Source organism: Dreissena polymorpha, chromosome 13, assembly GCF_020536995.1.
Source record: "Dreissena polymorpha isolate Duluth1 chromosome 13, UMN_Dpol_1.0, whole genome shotgun sequence".
Taxonomy (NCBI): domain Eukaryota; kingdom Metazoa; phylum Mollusca; class Bivalvia; order Myida; family Dreissenidae; genus Dreissena; species Dreissena polymorpha.
In genome coordinates, this window is record NC_068367.1 from 21,723,243 (window position 1) to 21,751,149 (window position 27,907).

The window sequence follows — 27,907 nt, forward strand, 5'->3', positions numbered from 1 at the left end:
TGTTATACAATAAGGGTGGGTTGTCTTGATACAAAATCACCTTCAAATTTTGAGAAACAAATCACCTGCAAGAATTTCCAATAAACACAAGTTGCGATTGTGTTTACTTAACGCACATTGACAGCTGCCAATTAGTTGTTAAGATTGCAAAACACACGCCTCTTTTACATGTATTACCCTCGACCATTGGCCAAAATGAGACGTACCGTAATTATTTCCTGGGTCATAGGTATATATGATCTTGCGGCGAAGGTCTGGCAGTTAAAATTGTGAATGTGCTTTTTTGCAGACGACTATTGTCTATGGTATATATGAAAAATTATCGTGGCGAGTAAATATAACTATAACAATGCATGGCGGTGCCGTGTGTCTGCTGCTGTCAGTGTTCTGTTTATACGTGACACATCATGGCGTACATGGTTGGCAAGGGTCAGTGACATTTGTTTCCTAATGTAATGCTTCTAATTATTACTATTTTATTATTATTGTTATTATTATAATTATTATTATTAGTAGTAGAAGTAGTAGTAGTAGTAGAAGTAGTAGTAGTAGTAGTAGTAGTAGTAGTAGAAGTAGTAGTAGTAGTAGTAGTAGTAGTAGTAGAAGTAGTAGTAGTAGTAGTAGAAGCATTAGTAGTTGTAGTAGTAATAGAAGAATTAGTAGTAGTAGTAGTAGTAGTAGTAGTAGTAGTAGTAGTAGTAGTAGTAGTAGAAGTAGTAGTAGTAGTAGTAGTAGAAGTAGTAGTAGTAGTAGTAGTAGTAGCAGTAGTAGAAGTAGTAGTAGAAGTAGTAAAGTTAAACAATTTATACTGTGAAATGTGAAATTTTAAGGCACAAATATAATAATGGTTTTCGTTTCAATGTATAAAAGCTTTAGTCTATCACAAATATATCGTCTTTTTATACAATAAACATATTACAAAATATCGATGACTTTAAGCGGAATTCTTTTAAGAGCATTTATGATATTTTATTTAGTTCACCATTTTTCATGCCCATATTTTATTTAATGTTGGGATGTCAAGTTCCATTATACTGGAAATAATCGGAATTGTATGAACCTTTTGGCCTTACTGGTGGTATAAATGCGTTATACCAACTAATCGGACAAAGTTGCCATATTGTTATGGCATTTCGTGTGGCATGATTTGTTTAATCCAATTATGTATATAAATTGTCATATATGTTCAAACCGCGATCATGTTATTGTGCAATCACAGCCTTCAATAAAAAAACTCATCGCAGTAAATTTTACATTTGTACCTATGGGTGTGTTGTTATATTGTCACTTAAGTTGACAATAGTTCAGATGTATTATGCATATGAACAATTATGTTCAAGAAACTAAAGTTTGTGTTCTGTTATGCGCTGCCTTATTCGGTGAATTCATTAGCAGTGTATTTGATATATTCAAAGTTTGTTCAGATCAAGTGCTGCTTTCCTTATTGTTAGGGTCGATGTGGTTTCTTTTGGTTAGTTTATTTTCTCTTCAATTACCAATTTGCATTATATTTTAATTTACAAAGAACACGCAAACATGAACGATTTGAATATGGGAGATTTCGCTATTATAGAGCAAACGAAAGTTTATTATTATAAAAAAATTGAATCCTACAATAAAATGGGTTAATATGTAACCTAACATTTACCCATCCGTTTGGTCCTTAGATCTTCTTTTAATCTTATTAAAATTCATCCGCGCCAAAATAATATACCATTTTAGTAATTTTGTCAAAATATACATATGTATGTTTTGACGAAACGAATTTTTGAAGATTTGAAACCTTGATAAGAACGAATGATTATAAACCGTTGTCAGCGTGAAAGCATATAACATTTGGTTGAATAGTAGAAAAACGACATGCTTCATTCAGAGTCATCGCATCTTTATACAAGATATTACGCAGGTGTATTACGCCATAGAAAGATTCGTCCATACAATTGTATTTTTATCGTTTTATTATGCGTGGTTTTGTTTTCTGGGTGTAACATTTGTGTATATGTTTTGCCACAAATTGAAACAATAATCAATAATAACAAGACGGTTACAAAATATATAAGAAAAGCATGTCCCTTCTTTTCGACATGTTTGCGAAAACGTAGACATATATGGTGGTGAGTTTTTTTGCCAATTATATCAATACTTTTTTCTCATATAGTCTATTTACTCCATATTCTTCAATACCAAATTCTGAAACAATAATCAATTTATAAAATGGATCAAAATTATTAGGCCTCCGACTATGTTGATGAATTTTAGTCATAATAGATTTTGTTTTAGTCATATGTAAAAGCGCTGTCTGTACCACACCCCTATTAACAAAATAGGTAACTTTTAAGCTGTTTATAACACATATGTTCATATTTTCTATCAAATAGCTTAGTGTAAAGTCTATATGCAGCAAAGTGTTGCATATACTTTGTATAAAAGGGAATTGTATTATAAAATTGTATTCTTATGGATATAGGAAGCCACATCTATAAACAAGTTCCTTTTAAAGATACTGCATACCCAATAGGTCTATTTCTCATGATTTTATTATCATTTGAAAAAAAATCAAAATCATGCTCCAACTCTTAATGTTTTTTTAAATTTGCGTAACAAAAATGCATTATAAAAAACTGTACGCACTTTCAAACAAAAGGATCCCCTTCAACGCTTTTATTAATATCCATTTATGTTTCCCGTTCAGCAAAGTTAAAAGTGAATAACGTACTAGCAATGACCAAGGTTGTTTTGGCAGTTAGATTTATTGAATAATAAACCATTTTCTATAATGTTTTTACAGCATAATGTACACAGACTATAATGCACTATACAACTATTGTATGTTTCCAGGAATTATGAGAGAGTACAGATGCGTGGAGAACAGCTGAGAAGCTATTGTATCTGTTGGTACGGTTGGTGGTAAGTAAGATAACATAGCAAAACCATCTTTGCGCTACGGGCCTCAAAAAATGACATTTGATGTGTTAACAAGTTGAGATGCTAATTTGTCAATCAATTTTCAATTAAACTCTTGAAGGAATGTTTCACATATATAAAGTTTTTCTACAAGACAAATGTATGTGATTATTTATATATAAGCGACTGACTTGCTACAATCCACTGTAAGTGTTACGTATACCAGACTAATCGACGACACTTGTAATTTAATTATTGATATAAAAGTCATTAAGCGCACAAAACATCTAGTGCTTTATATTATATTACAATTTATAATGCCTTTAAAACGAGTTCTAAGAAAAACATATATATTAGTGATCGTTATAACACGATTCAAATTACAAGTGTTGTCGATTAGTCTGTTATTCTATATATATATATTGCAAAACTTATTATTGCAATAAAATAAGACGAAATTTACTGATAATACAATTAAAACGAAATATATGCACAAATAGCGAACACACTAAGAGAAAGCATGTGTCAGTAAACAAAGAGGTAATGCATCAAAGTATGTTTACCTTTGTATTGAAATAGACTTTCTCTTTTAGAAAAGGAATTAAGGTTCCAGCTTCCTGTATAAACGTTAACATTTTGGGTGGATGTACGGTGGCATAGAGGGACATCTACTAGTCTTTATTTAAAATGCACTCCTCGTTTTTGTATCTCGTTCCCACGCCATACTTACTCGAGGGAACGACTTACTGACTTGTATGTAAACAATAAAGAAGGGAATGCAAAACAAAATAGAAATAAGAACAATAAAAAAAGAGCATTGCCGTTAACAAACGAAGGGTGCATTAAACAAAATATGAGATAATTGTAGCTATCTAGAGGAAACGAGTTATTCAACCAATCAATTTTTGCGTAATAAGTGCAAATATTATGTATGTATGTATATATATATATATATATATATATACATTATTTAGCTGGAGTGGTATGATTTGACACCTGATGCATGTCAGTTTGGTTGTTGGTCTCGATACCGGTCACGTTGCTATATTTCAAACTTCGTCCCAACTTTCCTGTTTCAAATAATTGATTTCTTAGTTAAATCTTTTTAACAAAAATATGATGGGCTGACTAACTCGTGGGAACGAGTGAGCTTAGTCTTTTTTGCACTCCTCTTTTATTTAGTCTTGCAATCCTCTTTTTTCTATCTTTTTTCCTCGACTAAGTAAATCGTTCCCATGACACAGCTAACTCGTTTCCACGAGTAAGTAAGTCGTTCCCTCGAGTTAGTATGTCACGGGAACGAACACCAATTGTATACACGAAAACATATAATAAGAACACCAAGAAAGCTTTTTCTAAAATAGAATAAAGCTTTCAGTATGATAATTGACATTTAAATAAGATTAATTCATGACAAACATCTCGCATCGAGACATAGGTAGGTTAAAAGTTATTGTCATTAACGAATCATAGCAAAATTATTCTGTACACTGCATCTCAAACAAAATAACGATTACGTGCCATTTGATTATCTGCTTCAAGGAGCAAATTGTACTTAATTTAATTTAATTTCAATCAATTTCAAATTATTTTAATTTTGAAGCAATTGTATTATGTAAATATGTTCTACACATAATTATTGGAATACGGTGGGCTACTTAAATCTATGGCATTTAAAGTTCAAATGCTTTGACCCAAAGTTTATTCATTCTTGTATTATCGTTTTGTGTAATTTGTTTAGTGTCTCACTGTTTTATAATAAGCTCATTGCTATTAATAGTTAAATTCATGTTAAAATTTATATCCTGCAGGTCCAGCTGGCAAAAACTATTTTAAAACTCTTATTATGGTATTCATAATGACATTTTACAGGGGTTGTTCCGCGTGGCGCAACTATTGGCAAACCTACTATTATTATGTCACTAGATGTAGGGCCGGATGGACAGACGAGAATGGCGACCAAAACTGCAACAAACGTAAGAACATGGACTATAAAAGGCTTGAAAATAAGAAACGTGTGTTGTCATTTATATAGATTTGTTACAAAATCACACATCGTTAAATTTGTTGCTTAACAAGCAGGTATTTGAATTTGACCATTACAACAGTTTTATCAACTGTGTCTTTGATTTTTCCACATCATTTGCTCTAGTTATTATCATGATTTCTCTTTCAAGCCATCTGCAATCCATCGTGTGCTAATGGTGGAAAATGTGTAAATCCAAATGTGTGTGATTGCCCAAGCACAGCCCAAGGCCCATATTGCCAAACTCGTGAGTTCAATAGAATAAGGCCGTTAATTATGTATAAATACTGAATAACCACAGATTGGTTTACATATTGTTATGTCAATTGCGTTTTATACAAAAATACAAATGCATTAATGTTGTGTTTTTGTACAGCAGCACATAGTCTACTATAGTTTCTCATGAAATAAAGCATCCAACTGCAACTGGTTAAATACATGTATCATATTTATTTGTCTATTGGTATGTTGTTTGTTTTCTTTAAAAAAATACAAGTGTGTAAACTTATATTTTGCTCATCATTTGACGGGTTGATTGCAGTGACGTGTTCTTACCTGCTCCCGTGCTATCCAGGGGAATGCAAGGATGGGCCCAATTGCACATGTTCGCCTGGGTTTACTTCAATTAAACCGGCTGATGGTTGCCTCAATTGTAAGAAAAACGCACAAGTTACTTTACAAATATTTGAGGAGTTGTATTGTATTTAAATAAATACTTTCATCGAATTGTGTATACCAATGACTTTAAAGGTTTTACGCAATGTTCATCTGAATATTCATGGAACCTTAAAAAAACGAAAAATTAATAATTTCCAAATTTAAGTTCTGTGATTCATACGTACACTTTCATTTCAGATATCATAACTCTAAAACAGGATACATGCATATGTTTTCCTTTACAAGACTGAAATTGAAAGACACAGAGTTAGATTGTTAATCCGGGTGTTAATAGATATATAGCAAGGGTTAGATAATTTTTGTTGATTTCTGTGTCTGATCGTTCTAAAATTTAATGAATTTTATGAAATATAATTTAACGAGTGGTGAAATGAAGTGTTTGATTTTAGCGACAACGGAATACCATATTACACATTAGTCAAACAACAGTTTCGTATTTCATGCCCGTGAACGATTAACGAAAAACTCATCGTGAACAAATTTACTCTTGTTGGAAATACCAATTAGTATGTGCTGATAGTTCACACGACGCATGCAAGCAAATTTGTTCCGGTAACAAATACATCACTTCTATCGTTTATTTGCGTTTTAAACGGACGACGAGGTCGTTGGTTTGATTAAAAACTTTACCCGAAATTCTAAACCAAGCAATGGTGATCGTTTTAAATGGACGACGAGGTCGTTGGTTTGATTAAAAACTTTACCCGAAATTCTAAACCAAGCAATGGTGATATAACCTTTTCACTCCATTTGAGCTAGTGTATCATGATCAAGTTATAATTTAGTAGCATTAACTTTCTGATAGCATTATATAAAATGCTATATATATTACCACAATTTAGGCTAAAAAGCGCACGATAAATCGACCTTAGAAATGTCTTATAAATATTGCTATTTGATTGCAGTTCAGGAATCAGAAAAGCGTCTCCGGCCCGTTATTGGCGAGTCCAATGTGACAATAAAGGACATTCGAAGAGATAATAATCGGGTTAACTACATGTTTGTGTTAGAGGTTTCGGATGTGAACTCCTCCATCGTCTGGAGGTATGTAACAGCATCGGAACTTTAAGATGTCTTCACAAGTCTTTCTGTTTATGCTTATACCAAACTCAGAGAAATAGATTTTTAATTAATTCGCCAAAATGATGGAGTGTTTTACATAATTTTTATTAGTGGTAGATAACACAGAAATGGAAATATGTTGCTCGTTTTACAGTTGAAGTTATACACGACGGTGTCATAGTCAGATATAACAATTACATTTATGAATGTTTTTTATAAATAATTAAGTACAAATAGAAAAAAAAACATTTATATTTTTAGATAAAATATGGTAAAACTGTTTCTGCCTACAGCAACCAGCAGAGATTCAACTTCTTAAAATTTGAAATGAGGGCCTTATATGATGGCGTAAATAACCTACCTAATCGTCCTTTGTACGTCCATGACACAAAGATGGGTATCGTTCAAAACATCATCACTGCAAATGTCAGCAAACTACCAAGAGCTGGTAATCGTCGAAAAAGCGAATAGTTCTGAAATGAAAATGCGTCTGAAATAACAATTGAACGTGCTTATTGAAAATAAAAGCACAATATCAGAGGGGGTAATCACGTGATAGTCAAGATGGCGATGTCCATGCCAAGACAGTCGTTTTTCGCCGTTTTATACCCTTTATTACTTCTGTTTAATTTTTAAATGACGCTCACTTTCCAGCCATATCAGTAAAAAGGTGATTAGCGTTTATTACGTATTTAAATTCGCTTTATATCTCGACTTTACTCCCCGCAAATTTTATTAATGTAGCCCTAATAAGGTCATTCCGCTAAGATAGTAAAGTCGAGATATAGAGCGAATATTTCTATGAAATAAAAGCCAGTAACTTTCTTCCTAATATGGCTCGAATGTGAGCGGAATAGGAAATAATAATAAAATTAATAAAGGCTATAAAATGACGAAAAATACCTGCCTCGGCATGGACGTCGCCATCTTGTTTGTCACGTAATTACCCCCTCTGAATATACTCAACGTGAAAAAAGTACTCCACATTGTTGTTGTTTTTTCTAACGGTATAATATGTATTTCATAACATACTGTACACATTCCTTTGTCCGTGTATTACACGCATTAAGAGGATCGTATTTCAAACTTGCATAATATTGTTGCATAATCTTTTACCGACTAATTGCATAATATTTTATTGATATAACGTCGTGAGTATGACGTTCATTTCACAACTTTTATAAGCAAGAATAGTTCAAAATGTTTAAGCAATATATGAGTGTATAATCTTTTTATCAAATCACTCAAACACACGTTTCCATGTTATGCAATATTTAAAAAAATATTCATGAGTTTTTAAGTAAGCTATGAAAAGGTCTGCAAACTAACACAATAACTGTACACGTGTCATAGCGATTGAAAATGTGTAATGATTGTTAACGATTTCCTCTTTGGCCAATTCGGATACGTGATAACAACAGAATTATTTCTAAACTTTTTAGTTGTCCAGTTAACCGGGATATGTGTAGGAGTTATCATAAGTTTAAGAACAAAAACACAGTTATATAAATTATAAACATATATTCCCACATAATACACAAACACGTATTATAGCTTAGAGTACGTATTTTCGAATACAGTAAGTAAACATTGTTTTAAACTTTTGCCTGTAGGTATTGTTCGGGACCCTGGTTCCTTTAAGGAATACCCTTGTCAAGAGGGTTATAGCAACGATAATCCATACGTAGAGACTGCATTGTGTGTTATCAATGATGATCAGTTTGTGACACTCATTGAACATGGAGACTGGTACGTCTAAAATGTGTTTTTTTGTAAAAACAAGTTAAATTCTGAATAATATAATAACTTATTAGTTCATGCTCGAGCCGTAAAAAATGGAGTTTAAACAATTAAAGTTCTGGACCATACATTGCTAACGTTATTCCAAATGCCTTAAACATACTTGTAAATGTTTTCTTATTAAGTTTCATAAAATCTTGACGCTGTATTCATTGATCATTCCATGGATTTGTTTCATTCCATATTTGATTTACATTTTGAATTTGATTCCTTGCGAGTCATCCGTATTCTCATAAAAATTGTTGTAACGAACTACGTTTACTATTGGAGTTATATTGCAGTTAACTACAAACTTTAAATATATGATTGCATACTAAACCACATTGTTTATTTTTAGGTTGACAGTCAAGTTTCGGTCAATTAGTGGTGGGTTTCAGAAACTCATAAACCTCGACCAACAAGGACGGCCTTACGCGACAAAATACTATAACGGACTTTCAGTTATCAAAACGGTATTGTAAACAAATTAAAGTAAATTAATATAAACGCTTGTATTTTGATAGAATTTGCATTGTGAATTACATTTATGTACTACTGTTTGAGATTATAATACTAACTCACCATATGCTTAACAAGTTGAAAGCACCGTTAAATGTCAACTGTTTCGACAGAGTTTTTTTAATGGACGTTTGACTTTTAATAGGTTGAATTCCGATTTGACTTCGATGCCCCTAAACACTGCTCTGAAGTAGCCGTCTCAAGTTGTCCATCGAACTATACGATTTTGGCAATTGCTGAAACGTTCACAAAGGTAAGTAGATTCAAATTAAATTGAAATTAATCAAACACACATTTTTCTGTTATCATACTTTATGGTACCATTTTAGAACTTTGGTCGGTAAAAACAAAATGCTGAAACTGATTATTATCTCCAATGTCAAGGAATGAATTTTCAATATTGTAATATAAAGGTTGCAAATAACGGGGTGAGTTGTAAAGGAGTGACAAACATAACGTTGTATATCATACGTTTGATATTGATGAAAACGACTACATCCGTCAATATTTCAGGGACCAATACGCCCTCGATGGCTGGGCTGGACCGACATCGTGTCAGGGGTTGGAGAATATTACATGGAAGTGTTCAAACTGGGGCCCAACAGGGACAAGCGACTTGTGGAGACCACGCCTATTAACCCAGTCTACTCTGTCATTGTGCCGCATACCAACGACCCCATACAGTATCCAGTATTTACGCCTGTTGAGCCTGGCATGTACAGGTGAGGTTCTATCAAAAGGATTGCAAATTAGTATACACATTCGTGTAAATTAAAATGTTACTCTAAATAAAATTATCTCGATATTGTCAGACAATCACTTTCTTTAAGCCGTCATCTAATTCTTTACTCATTGAGTATCAGTTTACTTTTCTTGTTTAAAACTTATGCTATGTAAGCCTTTATTTTAATATAACGACCTTATCTAGAGGCTTGAAGCCATTATGTCATCATCACATTTTGAATATAGGAAATTGTCAAATTTGACCGAGCAAACACACGACCCTCATTTAGCAACAATCTCACTTATCAGACCTTTTATATAATCCATGCAAATTGGTATCGTGTGAATGTAAACTTTTTTTCAACAATTATTATGATAAATTGTAACGGAAAAAAGGAGTTGTGTAATACTTATTATAATTGCAATATAAAACCATAATTGGTTCACTTTAATTTGAATGATTAGTAACTAACAGTAAAACACGCATTACTATTCAATCGTATCTCAAGTGACCATCATGATACTCACAAAATATTTCACACAAAGTCGCAACCGCATGTCTAGTCTGATAATCAAATAAGCGATCTATTAATGTCGTATTCCATGTGTTACAGTGTCCTCTTGGAAGTTCGAGATAATGCAAACAATTCTCGTATCGCCCGCCGGTTTGTGTTGTACGACAACACCTCCTCAATATCACTGAACAATGACACCGCCAAACTATACGTGTCGTCTGCTGTCGAGGAGACTGGATATAAATGGCAAGCACCTGCGTCAACAGGTAAAACGAAATTATTTGTTATGAATCCAGATTTGTATAAGGTTCAGAAAATTTTTGAACAACCCTGAATTTTTTTTTCATATGACATAATTTATTAAGGCGCAAATGTATTTCATTAAGCATCAGGGCTGCACGTCTTTGTGTGTGCTTTAATAAGTGATACACCTATTGTCTACATTATTTGACAATTAATTCAAGTTGAAATATTCAAGCGTGTAATTATCTTAAAATGACATTTTCTCTTTATTATCAAATGCATAGCGCGTTGTAATAGAAAATCAGAGTATACAAGATGATCTCATAATTTTCTTATACGATTGTTTGGTAATCACAACCTTGTATTGTTGTAGGAACTAACGTGACTGTGTCAGTAGCCTGGCCAAACTATTTTGTCAACCGTTTGCACGTAGACAATCAGTTTCTAGCCGAAATCGAAAAGTTTCCTGTGCAATTTAAAGAAATTCAAGCGGATGGTGTTCTTTCCAGTGAAAAGTGTGTATTGCTTTAAAAATGGTCTTGAAAATGTATTTTCACATTGCTTGACCTTGACCAAAGATTAGCTTTAGCATATTATTTAATACCGTACATTAGTAATTAAATATTTTATAGCCAGCATAATAGAGTCATTTAAGATTCAATAAAAAAAATGATTTCTTTGAACACATGTTTTTGAACATATATCCCTGTATATAATTACTTGTAATCTGTTTAGCATTGCTATTTTTTTTACTCAATCTAAAAATTGTTTAGAGGTTAATACACGTTGTCGGTGTAACATTTGTCCTTTGAATCACAAGGAATGGTGCGAGTGCCTTATCCCAAGAGATATTTCTTGTGAGATACGTCAATATTGACAGATTGAACAACTTTTTATTTTGTTTATTGCATGTTTTGCATTTTTTAAAGTTTATCTCGATTTTTTAAAGAGCATCAATTCAGTGAAATGTCTAGATTCATCGGATCACATAGCAACTGGCTGCTACCCAAAGCGTAACGTTGCTTTAAGCTATTGTGTTTTTTCGCGTATTTGATGTTTGGTGTACTGATTATCCATAAATGGCACGACCGATATAATGAGGTCGAACCAGCCGAATAATGCACAATTTTTAATGTAGAGTGGTACAACATATAACTGCTTCTAATATTGTCGTCCGTAAATGTTTCCACTTGCATCACTTATCATTGCCGAAACCAATTAACAATCTAAAACAACTGTAGTTGTTTTGTTTATATTTTCACGAATCAGCTACGGTATCCGCTTAACAATCGCAAACTCTTTAATCGTTTTACAGATATGTAGCAGACACTCTGGATGACAATGAAGGGCCCCGAACCCGTTCTGCGATTACGCACTTTCACGGTATCGTCAAGTATGAAATTGTCTTTGTGTCGACAGTCGAAGCTGCGGAGCCCATATCCGGTTGGCTACCGATAGACCTGAAGGAGTCATTTACTACTCAGAGACCTTTGGTTGATGGTTAGTCTAATATTAACACTATGATCTGATTGCCAGGGCGGTTAACGGGGAAAAATGATATATAAAACACTTATTGTGGATCACAATTTTACCAAATAAATCAGTTAGTTTTCATATGCGGTTTTATAAAGCATGCATGCTTTGAAAAACAGTAAATTAATAACTGATAATAATTTAATGCTGAGTGATCAAATATTGAAAATAAATGTATCATATTTATTAAATGTTTAATGATCTAATATAGAAAATTATCAGGGATATAATTCCCTATTACTTTCTCACTAACTGACAAGGAACACATTTTCCGGCATAGCTGTTTAACGTCACTTTTTTCGGCGTAGCTGTTAACATCATTTTTGACCTTACCTGACCTTTCCCGCGGCCAGACACGAATGAATACACTTCATTTATTCCATTGGCTGATTTGAGCATGCCACCAGAATCTTGGAAACATGAACGCGTCTTTGTAACACTGTTTTCTGCGTGTTCAGCATGAAACAATTTTATCTCTAATGAAAAGGCTTGATAGATAGAACAGTTTTCCACTCAACTCTTGACACAATACAGTTTGTGCGTGCACCTTTTATTTTCAGAAGATTGCCAGCGTCATAGCGTTTGTACTTAAAGGATATGTTCTCATATTTAGTAATTACTTCCATATTTCTGTCTGTGTACTAGTATATTTAAGTTCATAAAAATATTGTTTTTCCCTATCCTGATATTCGTTTCGGCCAAACCATTTAAAATTGTTTTCAAAATTGAACATTTAACATGTAAATGTATAAAGTTTTAAACAAGCCGTCGTTCCGGCAGTGGAAGCGTGGCCTCACTTTAATACGTTGCATTCAAGGTATCAGGGTCAGTTCGCGGCCAGTAAAATAATCGTTATATAATATAGACGCTATCGCGTGAACTAGTTGAACTGGAATTTTTTTTAGACCAGAAATATGTTAAATGAAGATATTCCGCGATATAATTATGGTATGTCAGTAATAGATTCTTAATGTGTTTTTAACGATACCATGATAAATATTATTTTTGATTAATTTAACAAGAATTATTCTACCATATTGACTAATGTAATAAGCATGAGCGCGATGATTCTCGATACTGTTAATAATCGGATCAAATAGCAATGCCCGACAAACCACTAAAACAGGTTGGTTCGAAGAACTTGCGTATAAATGTTTAAAATATGTACGGATACTTCGCGTGTGGCCGGTTGACTCATATGTTTTAATTTCACCTCCATTCTTCTTTTGGTTTTCTGTTTTGTATCTATAGGTTTATGACCAGCAATATGTAATAATGTAAAATAAGCCGCGAAAACTCCGCGTAACATCCCGTAGTGCGTGTGATGCAGCTACGAACTGCACAGAAAAAGACATTCGCTATCTTTGATCTCATTCATTGAACTCTTTTCACCAACTACAACCACAATCAACGCTTTTTTAAAAGATATTCCCTGTTTTCAATAATTCCAAGACAAGTGCAAGTTTTGATTATTAAGAATTATTCCACCATAGCGACCAATTTATTAAGCATGAGCGCGATGATTCACGATACTATAAACAATCGAATCAAATAACTATGTCCGGAAAACCACTACAACATGTCTGTTCGAAGAACGCACTTATTAATATTTCAAATATGTACGGTTGACGAGTCGTATATTTTCATTTTATTTCCATTCTTCTTGTGTATTTCTGTTCTATATCTATAGATGCATGTATATGGTTAATAATATCTAATATTAAATGCGAAATTAACCACAAAATCTGGCGCAACGTAATTGATTTGCATGTGATTCGGCTAAGAACTGTTCACAAAAAGGCATTTACTGTCTGATTGATATTACTCTTTCTCTTTCATCAACCACAACCACAATCAACGCCGTATATCTTTTTTAAAGATATTTCTTGTTTAATTTGATTTGAATAAAGTCGTGTCACACGTAATATATTTAATCATTCAAAAAAGAGCTAAGCATAAATAGCAGTTATTGTTAATAGCACTATGTATTTTAACATATATTTATGATACACAATAATCAATTAAAAAACCTATTTGTATTGACCAAGTTGATTTTCAGAAAATGCCTATCTGAATCCGTCAGCTTGTGATTTGCAGACATTTCCAATTCAATTAGGTTGACGTTTCGGAGTATTGGAAAACAATTAAAACCTATCAATCCATTTCAGAAAAAATCTTCCATGAAACATCTTCATCATTTTACACGTTGAATCGCATATTTCAATCGTTTCCATACTGTGACCGTGCCGCGTTGTTCTTAACACTGTGCCTTAGCCAATACCGCACTGTGAAGGTTTATATATGCATTGTTTCTGCAAGGATCAAAACTGCTGAACACACATGTCACCCGTGGTCATTTTGTCTTTTGGTAGGACATGTAGCAGCTATTACAAATTGAGTTTGAAATGTTTGGCGCATTTGTTGTAATCCTACATGGCGTTGGAGCGTTGATTTTCAATTGTTTAACCCATCAATTATTATGTTTGGCCTTTTTGTAGCAATTAGGTTTCAACAGGATAGGCTAGCTAGCCCTACGCCCAACCCTCCTCCTAAATCTTCTTATAAATAACCAATACGTACATAATAATTAAATGCATTCATTAAAAAGAAAATTTATTTTCATGCGGGGTAATACCGTTAAGTATTTTTCCTAATTAGGTTAGAAAATGTGCATATTTTCATTCGCGAAAGCGCTTATGAAAATGTTTATTTTCTCACTTTACTGAGCAAAATTATTCATGGCATTACCTCAGAAGCAAACAGATGTTTTTACGTATTTTTGATTTCAGTATGAATTCTTACAATGATACAAACACTATTTCATCTAAAACAAAATAGACACCATCGATGTTTCAATAATCAGTTATCATAGGTGTAACATTAATTTGGAATTATAACATATTCGTCGCACTCGTTGAGCATTTCTTCAATATATGAACATGTTTTAATCCGCTATTCCTAGGTAATTGATCACAATTAATATCCGTCAATTCAGGAGACCGACTCCGAGTGTGGGTTCGAGCCACAGACGTAATGGGGAATCAAAGGGCGGACAGCACGATCATCAAGGTGGACGGTTCCAAACCACGTCTGCAGGCCAACACGTCAAGACTAGAACTAAATACTGGGAATGGACCATACAACTATAGTTCAAAGTAATTATATTGGTTAAGTTATATACCGAATACTCCAAATAGAAAAGACTGCTGTCTGACGTATGTCGAAGTATGTTCAAACTGTCATACTTGTACCTTAGATACCTTTAGAATTGGTAACTTTAGAATCGGGACGATGTCAATAAAACATTTATATCAAAAACCATTACATGAAGCGATAAGTATTAACAATTTGAAAAACAAATATTTAAAATTTGATATTGCCGCTGAATAACTTACATTTACTATATTACTTTTGCATATCATTAAGTTTTCTGATGTAACGATTTGAGCGGTTAAAACATAAAGAAGCCCTGAAGAAGGCTTTCCTAACATACTGAGTCAATAGCGTTCGGTAACAAAGCATTCTCAAAGATTGCCGAAAGTTTGCCGAGCAAACCGAAACCGTACCGAATACAAACTTAAGAGTCCGAATTTTACAAGTTTTAATGTTTGGATGCCAAAGTTTTCTTTCAAACAAATGCATCGTTGCGCAAACGTTCAATATTATTCTCCAACAACTGAAGACTGAGGATGGACCTGTGAATGCGGCAGAAAACGAAATGATTCAGTTCGTTGTTCAGCATAAATATTTAAAAAAATACGACAAATGCATTTAACATTCTTTCAGGGTCGTATTTCCGGCTTCTGATGTTGAGAGCGGCGTTCATAAGATCGGTTTTGACATATTTGTGGGGACAGACCCGAGCAATCAAGCAACAATGAAACGGGTGTACTCGAATTTTACATCTGGCAACATTGGGGTGAGAACGCCATTGAAATATCTATTCCCACTTCGAAATCTAACATCACTTTTTATTTGTGTACAAATTCAATTATAATATGGCAACTAATAGTTAACATACTACCGCTCTTAGATTTGTACATTCCAGTGCCATCAAACCGGTGTAGGCCTATTTGCTAAAATCAGTTCGGTCAGCATGTCGGAAAGAAATTTTCTTTCGAAGAAGGAGTCATTTTACAGATACAATTTCAATAAATAAACACATGGCCCAATTATATTTATAAATCCGACATAAATTTCTTTTTCTTTAATAGTATCATATGAATCATAGTATCATATACAAGGGTAACTAGAAATGGCGCGGCAAGGCCGACGCGTATCCCCACGCCGCATGTTTGACCCAGGGGCGCACCAGGGTTGGTAATGGGGCCATGCATAGTTGAGATTGACCGTATTGTCATAACAAAAGTTCAGTATCAATAAGAAGTGAATCGTTGCAGAAGTTAAGAAATAATAGTAAAAGACAATTTTGGGTGGATGTGGCCCTTATGGGCGGGGCGCCCCAGGGTTAGCAATGGGGCCATACATAGTTGAGATTGACCGTATTGTCATAAGAGATGTTCAGTATCAATGTGAAGTAAATCGGTGTAGAAATGTAGAAATTATAGTAAAATATAATTTTGAGTGGGCGTGGCCTATGTGGGCGTGGCGCCCCAGGGTTGTTAATGGCGCCATGCATAGTTTAGATTGACTGTATTGTCATAAAAGAGGTTCAGTATCAATTTGAAGTGAATCGGTGTAGCAATGAAGAAATTATAGTAAAAGACAATTTTGGGTGGGCGTGACCTATGTGGGCGGGGTGCCCCAGGGTTGGTTATGGGGCCATGCATAGTTGAGATTAACTGTATTGTCATAAGAGAGGTTCAGTATCAATTTGAAGTGAATCGGTGTAAAAATGAAGAAATGATAGTAAAAGGCAATTTTGGGTGGGCGTGGCCTATGTGGGCGGGGCGCCCCAGGGTTGGTAATGGGGCCATGCATAGCTGAAATTGACCGTATTGTCATAAGAGAGGTTCAGTATTTATTTGAAGTAAATCGGTGTAGAAATGAAGAAATTATAGTAGATGGCAATTTTGGGTGGGTCCTATGTGGGCGTGGCCTATGTGGGCGGGGTGCCCTAGGGTTGGTAATGGGGCCATGCATAGCTGAGATTGACCGTATTGTCATAAGAGAGGTTCAGTATCAATTTGAAGTGGAGCGGTGTAGAAATGAAGAAATTATAGTAAAAGACAATTTTGGGTGGGCGTGGCCTATGTGGCCGGGGCGCCCCAGGATTGGTAATGGGGCCATGCATAGTTGAGATTGACCGTATTGTCATAAGAGAGGCTCAGTATCAATTTGAAGTAAATCGGTGCAGAAATGAAGAAGTTAATGTAAAATAACATAAAAAAGGAGTGAAAATCTCTGACCCGGCCCCGCCCCAACCCCCATAACTTTTGACCCAGGGGTCAAATCAAAATTCCGTCAATGTCACCGTCGCACATATGCTCATAGCTACCATAAATGTAAGTTTCAAGGTTCTAGTGCTAATAGTGTAGGAGGAGCAGGTGGCCAGGACGGACGGACGGACGGACAGACGCACATCACCACAATATCCCCACTTTTTCTCCGAAAAACGTGGGGATAATAAAAGTCAAATACAATTATATATACTGTCGGGTATGCATGCTGTTTTGCAATACAACTTCAAACGACAAGTATCGCCGAGGCGTCGTGAATATCGTGTCCGCCTAATGATCGGGGTGGAGTTGGGTGTCACGGGTTCGATCCCCATTGTGGGAGCGTTCTTAAGAGCTTCCACAAATGACACGAAGTACTGGTTCTACGCAGAAAACGGACTCAATAACGTTTCAAAAAGCCTTAGGCTTTCAATGCAATCGAGCTAAAATAAACAGGTTTATACTTAATAAGTGTACGTTGCAGTCAATCGGAAATGCAGAATGCCGTGATGTGGACGGCGTGTGTTTCCTGTCAAGCCAGACCGTGTTTTTGGACAACTGTTGGATGCTGGTTGGAAAGTCAGATCTAGACAAAGTGTCTGCTATGGTCAACGTGACGGCATACAACCAAGCCATGTTGGGCACATCTGCAACGATCAATGTACGCGTGAAAAATATATATTCTATATGTGTGTATGTATATTGTTGTGTATAGCGTATGATCAATATTAGGCGTAAACCATTATGTTTGGTTTAGGTAACCTTACTAAAACATAACCTTAAGGGTAAATAGAAGTATTATATTGTGGATTTTAAATGACTATACGAATTATTCAAATACATAATTACAAGAAACTGCAATACCAACAGCTTTTTTTCTATTGAAAATAAATTGCCAAACTGCAAAACTCAGAAATTGTGTTCGTCTTAGACTCGGTCGTTTGAGTTGGAACAAGCATGTGTTAACGCCTTCAGACGTTATTCTTTTGTCATGCTTTTGTAACAAACCCCATTGAGATTTTCGCTCGATCTTTAATTATTTATAAAATCTTTTAGAAAAGATTTGCTATGGTAAGAGTTTTGTTAATAACATTCAAACGAAATACTTTGAACATAGAAGAGTAGCACATATTTATTGGTAATCTTACTATTTCCATCTCATAGCTTGCAATCAAAACGTATTATTCTTATATATCGTGTTTGATTGTGATGTCTGTTGCACAGTTGGCTGTAAAGGGCAGAAGTTCTAAGCAATTTATCTACAGTTGCTTTTAATTACTAATTAACATTTTACTTAATAGAAATAACGGTTACGAATGCAATAATTGTGTTTTCAGTTAGGACCAGTTAACAAGTTGCAGGGTCTCGAGAAGTGTAAGTACATTAATGAAATGATAATTTGAAAAAGTGCAAACATTATCTGTCAAGATGCTAAGCTATTCATATAATAATGTATTCGATGTTGTTGATAAGTACGCGTTACTTAAGTAAATAAATAATACAGTAATACACAAACATTCTTGCTACCTAAGACATCACATGTTTAGATTCGACTGTGCAACACAAGAATATGGCAATGGAATATTGTTGTTATCCGTTCTTTTTCTCGAGACTTATTTTTTATGTGTGAATAAACAACAATGCCAAACAAATACAAACTGAAGACATACTCACGTCAAAGGTAGAGAGATACATTGGAAACTCGCTATTCTAGATGACGGTCCTCAGAATCCCCGCATAGTAAACAAGACTCCCAATGGCTTTCGAATCACGTGGGATTTACCAGAGAAACAATCTTGTTACGGAACAGCAGACATTGTTATCATTCTGTCCAGGAAGGTATTTCGCTGCGCTTTTCAATCATGTTCGTTTAAGGCCCCAGTTGTTTTACATATTTTAGTGTTTTAATCAAACGACAAATGGCTTTTATTGATGTCAACTTTTCTCTTCACTTTACAACAGTTGCTTTTTTTTATTTATTTTTTTTTATTATTATGGTGTCTATTTAAAAAAAGTCTACGCAGTGTCATTTTAATAAAATGTTGCCAATTTAAATTGAAAGACAATGCACACTGTAATCTCTGTTATACCATTGATTCCATGTCTTTTCGAATGGACAAAACGTGTCAACGTAAGCCATTCAACCCAATAAAAGATAAGATGTACCTGGACAAAACTTAAATACAGATCAAATTAATCGAGATAAGACATGACAAAGCTGTGTATGACTGTCTAGAAAATGTAAAACACTGCCAAATGAAAATATCAAGGGTGTTGTATTGTTGTCGTTATGAAAAATCAAGTTTGAAAAGACATGCTATCTAAATATAATTACATGTATTACCAGAATTGTGTTGAATATAAGTCATAAAAAGATGCGACCATGAAACTCCAAACAGTTCTTAATATTCACAGTAGTGTGTTCGTTTATTTACATCCAGAATGCATGAACACATTATGTCTTGATAAATACTTAAGTAACATGAATGATAGAACTATCTGGTAAACCAATATAAAATGGAAGGTTGATTAATAAGCCTCAGTAGATAATATAATACAGTCAGTCAGTAATACAATACAGAAAGTCTTCGCGTTTAATTTTCCGGAAGCGATTATAATATTTTGTTTTCAAAATAAAATATTTATCACACACGAACGCAAACGCGTGGTCTTGTCTATATTTTGTGTGTGCTTATCTTTGATTTCCTTTCCCCAGACCGCAACAAGTGAAGATTTACTGCAGACGTACTATACGCCGGGTACCAGTAATCACTTCGACATTCTTGGGCTCAACCCGGAGACAGAATACACACTGGGACTTAACATTCAGACTCCTGGGACACCGGCACAGCAGACAGACTTCCTAACTACAAAGACGGGTAAACTATTGCAATAAAAAACTCATAATGCGATGCTTACCTATGCTTATCACCGGCCGTTCTTGAAAATAGCGATAGGTTTTGTAACGGTCTTTAATTTCATTTGATAATATACATATTTTGTGGCATGAGCCTTGATTTAGCGAAAATCTCTTCCAATAAGTATTATGCATCAAAACTGAATTGCAGTTAATATAGCTAAATAATAATGTGTCTTCTGTTATTTGATATTTGAAACTAAGCAACCCAGAGAAGTTAATAAGTTTACCTTAGGTGACGGAGGTTTCATTAAATTGTACGCTATCATGACCTAACCAGAACCTAAATTTGATAAGCTTATATCAAGAATCAAACACCTGTTTTTTTACCTTTTTATAATAAACTACTATGTGCTATGTAATAATATTGAAATTTTAGGTCGAATAATATGTTTCTACTGGCAGAGAATTAAATGAAATAAAACTTCATTTTGATTTCGGTTTTCAGAAAAAGAAAGTGAGGGCGTGTCAAAAGGTGCCCTGGTTGGAGCTATAGTTGGTATGTAGCTTAGTCGGAACCCATTGATAAATTCCAGTGTCAATAAATCAAACTGTTAATTATTTTGCTGTCGAAAAACCTTTTTCATATAAAAATATTTATTGAATGGCAACAGACTTAGTAAATTACATATGTCATTAAAGTTTTATTGAACGAATGTCGGGAACACAACAACGCATTATCCGGATAATGGTAAAGTTGGCAAAAGAAAACACATATTCTTGCAACTGTTTAACAGGTGTCGAATATTGCGTTGACATTTTGTGCAATCTTTTGAAAAGGAATAAATACGATATCTTATAAATTCCGTGATTACGAAATTTTGCAAGGATTGTATAAGAGTTGTTGTTGTTATTGTTGTTGTTTATGTTTGAAAAAAAATCATTAACTTCATATATATGTACGCACTAACCGAAGACCCGATTTCTTTACTTAGGTGTGCTGGCTGTCGCGGCTATAGCGATCGTGGCGGTAGTGGTGATGTCTCGGAAAGGGATCATACATCCGGTCACACAAGTGCGCAGTATCCAGCGTCAAGTGACACAGAGGGTTCGAAGATCCAGGGCTGGCCAAGAGCACTTCAACTTCGGTTACAAGAACGACGTATGTAGTTTTAGTTTTCAATAGAGGTTTTGTTAACATAACAAATCTGGCTAGTTTCTTCTGCTTGATACAAGACCATAGTAACCGATTATGACCATTTTTATATTAAACGCTGTTGCGTGTTACAAAATTGAAACCGCGAAAAATATCATTGGAACGTATGTGTAAATGTAAATTTACTTCTGATTGTCAATAAAAGTCAAATGTGTGTGCGATTATCATAAACGTTTAGTCATTCTGATAAATAATCCATTTCTTGTTTGTTTTAAAGTTGCTACCCATGTTTTATTATCCAGTCAGACGACCTGTACCTTTACGGAGGTATGAACTACGCCCAGACCAAGGTTCTCAGTCGCGATGACGTAGTGCTGGAGTCCCTCCTCAAGGCGGGACACTTCGCTGACATCTACATGGCAAAGTACCGCGGTCAAACCGTTGTGGCTAAAACTCTCAAACGTAATTATATTACCCTTCTACAGACGTCATTGTTTTTTTTCTTTGCAAATTAAACTATTTGGGACAAAAAGCGGATCTGTCTATCTGCTATTCCAGTCGTTTGCCGGCATCATCTAGTTGAATGTTTATTTCATCACCTTGTGATCACAACATTTGTTACTTGCAAAACCTTGAAAAAATAGTCTGATTAGCTTTCTGAATGGTTGTTATCAGGTGGCCGTTTATCGGCCGGGCTTAACATACTAATGCTAAGTGGAGTAGAATTAGTTAGATTTTGTATTTAAGGATTTGAGTTATTTGATTTGAGGTATGCAGTATATAACACAATAAGTATGTTCTTTTAAATAATGCTGAACGCATTGAATAAGTCGTCATTGTTTTTAATGAAAAATTAAAAAAAAACATATTCGGTTATTTAAATATATAATTGGGTTTAATTATGTTCCGGTGAACCGTTTTTCAGAACATTTCTCCAAGCGTGACGAGCACGTGATGAAGGCAAAAATCAATTTTTCATCTGAGAAAGTCGGTGATCACCCTCACGTGCTTAAGTACCTGGGAGCAGTAGTTGAAGGTGCGTTCTGATGGGTGGTAGGGAAAATAATTGAATGCTAAAATACCGAAAGGACTTGTTTTGTATGAGGCTAAATGAGATAACTACAAGTTTTATTTGACTAGGTAAATCTGCCTAAAGTATGTCGAAATTCGTAGGTTGGACAACACATCTGGAAATGTAATCAATGCGTGTAATAAGTAGTGTGCCTTTATCTTTTTATTGTTGTATTTCATATTTAAATGAGCCACGGTCTTGAAGACGTTGGCTTAATTAATCCGTGTGCGAAAATTATGATTTGCCTTTGCAGTTCGCACATGCTAATTAGGGATGACACTTTAAGCCTTAACTTGATTTTCGGTTAGAAGAGGCTTCATATTACCAAATAAATCCATACAGGCGGAAAGTGTGGTCCCTGATTAGCCTGTACCTTATGTACATCGTTATCTGGGACGACACATAACGTCCATGCATAAAGCCCAGTTTTCCAGAACGAGGCTCAACGATATCTGAAATCAGATGCCTATTTTCAAACTTTATTTTGACTACAGTGAGTTATGGTTTCATTCTAACATTATTCTTCCAGGGCCAATCGGTCCCTTCATCGTGTACGAGTATTGCGATAATGGGACGCTGAAAGACTTTCTGTTGCGCAAAAAATCAAACCTGACCATAGACGTTCAGGAAATGTTGTTCCGGTTCGGACTTGACCTTGCTAAAGGCATGGAGTATCTCGCTGGAATCAAGGTCATTAGTAACTTGTTGGTGCTGTTGTTTAGCTACTCGTTGTGATCAACATATCGTTTTGTCAATTTGCCTCTTTAAGAAAAAAAATGAATGACAACGGGTGATAATAGGAATTTCCTCAAAATGACTATTGAGTTTCATTTTATTGTAGTTCTGTTGTTAGACAATCCATACACGGCAAGGATTTTACCTTAGGTACATCAGTGGCTAAAGTCATATTAAGTTTTGCATTCAAAACCAAATTTTCGCAACTGTATCGATATATCAAGCATTTGTTTCCTGTTTATCAAACCTATTGTCCGCCTGAAGAAAGGACCATTTCTCAAAACAAACATCGGCAATAAACAACATGCACGCTCATGGTTGAGTCTGCAATATTTTAAACAAACTTCTCTTATCTAAAATACAATCGTTATGTTGTTTTGATTAAAACCGGAAGTTAAGAACCACAATATCTTCCGACACGTAAGGAAGTGAAATACAAATGAATGTATGGTTGTTTAACAGATAACTCATCGGCGCCTGGCTGCACGCAACATACTGCTGACCTTCCTGAACGAGATCAAGATCTCTGGCTTCGGGCCTCAACCGGAAGAGGAGGCTGACGGTGACGCAGAGGGAGGAAAGGGGGTGAATGTTTATGCAATTGAGCCGCGTATTGAGAAAACTGGGCTTTATGCACGTGCGTAAAGTGTCGTCCCAGATTAGCCTGTGCAGTTCGCACAGGCTAATCAGGGACGACACTTTCCGCTTTTTTGGTATTTTTAGTTTCAAGGAAATCCCTCCTTACCGAAAATTTACCGAAAGTTTAGGCGGAAAATGTCGTCAATGATTAGCCAGTGTGGACTGCACAGGCTAATCTGGGATGACAGTGGAATACTTGTTTGGGGAGGATGTTGCAAATTCAAACTAATGCGTAGTTGCTTGGCGTTTGTTGCAGGTGAATTGGTTTCAGATATTTACAATATAAAAGATTTTCATGAAGATTTAAGAATACAATCAAACAGTTGGTGTTGATAAACCGATGTTTGCTTAACAGTCTTTGGACGCTCTTACCGGATTCCTTTCTATATTTGAAGGGTTATGAACAAATTAAATGAAAAAATAATCAACGCTTGATATTTATCAGCAAAGATGCACACACCTTTTGGCCATGTTTTGGGCGTATTTAAAAAAAAAAAAACATTTCTTACATGCATGTTTTCAAGAAAATATAATTATCCTATATCGGTTTTTTTTATGAAAGGAACGTATACCCGTAAAATGGATGGCGCCCGAGTGTATGGTGTCAACAAAGAAGGCGAACGAGAAAAGTGACGTCTGGTCGTTTGCTGTGGTCCTATGGGAAATTTTCTCGCTCGGTATGAGGTTTTAAATAGAATTACACTGATCTTCAAAATGTTTCGTCGTTTGCAGTACAATACACGTATTTCACTTTAAAATTCAGAAGAAGCTATAAGTCATCCTGGTAAACTTGATGATAGCATATTTTATATTTCAATATAAAAGTTGTAGGGATCGATATTTAAATCAAATAATTTATATGTTTTATATTTGCTGCTGTTTCTAAAGGTGACAACCCATACGAGAAAATTCGAAGCCAAGACTTGCTTTCCCAGCTCAAGAATGATGTTCGTCTGCGGAAACCCGAACAATCGGATGATGTGTAAGTAAACAATGCGTTGTATTTGGTAAAATGAAAAAAAAATATGTTACATTCATTGTTTTGATTTATTTAACCTTTATACTCAGTGAGATATGAACAACTCGATGCAAAGTCCATGTTCAAGGTGTTGTTTTTTTCCAAGTCGAAAATCTCATGACATATCAAGAGTATGATTTATATATTCATCAACGTTTGTTCGTTTTATCACCAGCATGTTTTTTTTGTTGTAATGAATACAATTTATAAAAGGCATTAAAGAAATTATGAACATACATAAATGTTGCATTAAATGTTACGATTCAAAATTGCATGGTTTAAAAATTAATTTTGAGTTTGAAATTGTAGTCCATTTTCGGACTATAAATTTAACCCCCTGAAACGACATAATACATACATTAACTAACATAAACTACCAATACCTTAAGTATGATATAAAACACAGCATACTAAGGGGAAACGTGTCGATTGTTCTATAGACAAAGGGTATGGATAATGTTGTATGTTAACTCAATCTTTAGCACCGTATTAAAACATTTTACTAACCTCACCGTATGTTGTCATGCGTCAAAAACTTCTTATGATTGTCCAGAAAAAAATATGTGTAACCGTTTAATGTTAAATATCTCATAGGTGGTACGGCGTAATGAAGAGGTGCTGGGCATTCGATGCCAACAGGCGCCCACGCTTTGCTGAGGTCCGTCAGCAGCTGGAGAGTCTGTTTGTAGCAGGCCCAGGAGATGACTACATCTATTCCAAGCAATAGACGTGACGGTCGGAACATATGATGTGGCGTTACGCTTAAAAGACTGAACATTTCCCACAATCGTTGTTTATTCTTATGCTAGAAAACCATATTATGTAGGTTAACACATAGTCGGAACTAAGTATGACATTGTATTGCAATTAACAATATTGAATCCATGCGTTAACAACGTTAAGTTAAGCATTATAGCCGTTAATGACGAATGTATTTTAAAAAAAACTTGGTAAATAAAACAAATAAGTAAGATGCTTAATCTTTATTGCATCGAAAAACGACGCCACGTCTGTGTATGTTAGACTCAATATACTTGTACCACGTGATGCTTTAATCTTGAATTTTTATAATCGTTATAACTATGTGTGTTTCTTTTGAACTCAAACTATGCCGAACGGAAATTTGCTGATCATGGCTCATTGGAACAAACGTAATAACGATGACTGCCTATTGACGCTACATTCTTGTACGACATAAGGAAATAAACTGTGTATTGACATATTAACAAATTGCATTTTACATGTTCCCCTTTTATGTATGTAAACATTTACTTCCCATTAACATTACCATGTTAATATTATTATCCGGACGATATGGTGAAAACTTGCAATACTGATAACAAAAATAATATTTGAAAATTGTAATAATGACCTCTTTTCTTGTAATACGAGTGTAATGTGCAAATGGAAACAACAAATGAGGAAAAAATAAATAGAGTTTGTTATCGCATGTGCATTGAATACACAATGTTTGCAAACGATATATAAACATCAATTTTGTTTAAACGTATTTAGTTTTATATACAGGAATTACATTGTATATTTGAGAAATTGTTTAAATATAATAGTTTAATAGCGTTATTCGATCTTTGCTCGCTCGGTATGAACTTAATTATTTTGTTTTATTATCAATTAATACTTCTTCAACATGATGCCAGGGTGATTTCGTCAATGTGTATAGGCTTGTCTAACGCACGGTTCTTGTCCGTGCTTTTTTATCAGCTATCCAGTTAACGATTAACAACTGTTTTAGTCTATGTATGTGTTTTAAAGATACTTGTATGAAAATGATAATGTCGGGACAATGTGCATCATACTCTTAATTGTGTCAGTATACTTCTTCCAGCTGCAACTTGATAGATAAATGATGTTCTGTGTTATAAATAAATGCATTACATTTATAATTATTTTATGTTACTCGCCAGTTATTGATTAATTAACTCGATTTAGTTTCCGCTGTAATAATCCGGACATGTGTTAATATTACTGTGTTTGTGCCCGGTGTTCTACAAATGCGTATGTGTTTGGCTTCCATAAACAAAAGAGTCGTGTTGAAATGCCTTTAATTATGTGTTTTAAATATTTATTATTAACGTTATGTTATGTAGGAAACGCCCACTTTCCTGTTGGCAGGATGCCCGTATTAACCCTTACTACTCTCTGTTATACTATGCAAACATGTTAATTGTTTTTTAATTTCAATAAACTCGAACTGATATATGCAGCTGTGTTTTGTTAATTAATTTTAATACATGTTCAATGAAGTTAACTATCGATACCAATACAACGTGAACTTGCAATAAATTAAGAATGTTTTAATATAATAAGCATTCAATAAGACATTTGTGTATAGCTATCCAGAAAGATTTTCAATATTTCTGTAGGCTGATAACCACTTCGATACCCGTCACAAATCGTGCATCATTTTAAGATAATAACGTTTCTAAAATGCCATACTTTTGTTTAAATTGCTATTTTGAAAATGCAGACATCCTTTTTTGCTAAATATGTATGTAAAATACATAAATAACTAACGATGCACTTAATTAATTGTATAAACAATCATGTGTTTCGTTATATTACATTTACAAATCTCAAAAACAAAAAGATTACGAAGAATAAATTGTAATATAAATTGAACGCCGTGAGTATTTGACCATATGCACTGCTGAAGATTTGTTTTCTCTTCAATGCAATCGAGTGATGTAAAGCTCTCGATCGTGGTCTTTCGGTAAGCATGGTTTGATAAAAGCGAAATGTACTATTTAAATTTCGCATGTATTTCAGTGGAATGTAGGTGTATACAAACGATAGGAATTGTATTGTGTTAAATTCATTTTTTTATCTTACTTATTGTCCCCCCCCCCCGAATTCATGTTAACTGTGTTTGTTTAATTGCTGCTATAATAACAATCGCAACATTAAGAAAATCGTTCGTAAATGTGTTCATAACACGCACAATTTACTTAGTATGAATATATCGTAACGATGGTTTTGAAAGCAATTATGGCGTGACTCATGTGATAATGTAAGGATGCTTTTTGTACTT

General features: G+C 34.5%; 1 protein-coding gene across 1 annotated transcript; it reads left to right on the plus strand.

The window, feature by feature from the left end:
• The first annotated feature begins 296 nt into the window (after positions 1-296).
• LOC127855045 (uncharacterized) lies at positions 297-27,080 on the plus strand. Its single transcript, XM_052390385.1, has 29 exons — positions 297-429; positions 2,839-2,907; positions 4,777-4,880; positions 5,082-5,177; positions 5,472-5,582; positions 6,514-6,652; positions 6,964-7,118; positions 8,284-8,419; positions 8,808-8,922; positions 9,114-9,221; positions 9,482-9,690; positions 10,306-10,472; positions 10,823-10,964; positions 11,765-11,949; positions 14,978-15,137; positions 15,769-15,901; positions 17,866-18,042; positions 18,719-18,755; positions 19,096-19,220; positions 20,098-20,260; positions 20,747-20,797; positions 21,234-21,400; positions 21,697-21,856; positions 22,320-22,430; positions 22,996-23,156; positions 23,664-23,786; positions 24,403-24,517; positions 24,729-24,822; positions 25,453-27,080. The coding sequence occupies exons 1-29, from the start codon at positions 350-352 to the stop codon at positions 25,583-25,585; spliced, it is 3,726 nt and encodes a 1,241-aa protein (XP_052246345.1). The 5' UTR covers positions 297-349; the 3' UTR covers positions 25,586-27,080.
• The last annotated feature ends 827 nt before the right edge of the window (positions 27,081-27,907 follow it).

Coding starts and splice junctions, on each gene's coding strand:
- LOC127855045 (XM_052390385.1), top strand. CDS start 350: ATGCATGGCGGTGCCGTGTGTCTGCTGCTGTCAGTGTTCTGTTTATAC. Junction 6,653..6,963: donor AACTCCTCCATCGTCTGGAG/GTATGTAACAGC, acceptor TTCTGCCTACAG/CAACCAGCAGAGATTCAACT. Junction 9,222..9,481: donor TTGCTGAAACGTTCACAAAG/GTAAGTAGATTC, acceptor TCAATATTTCAG/GGACCAATACGCCCTCGATG.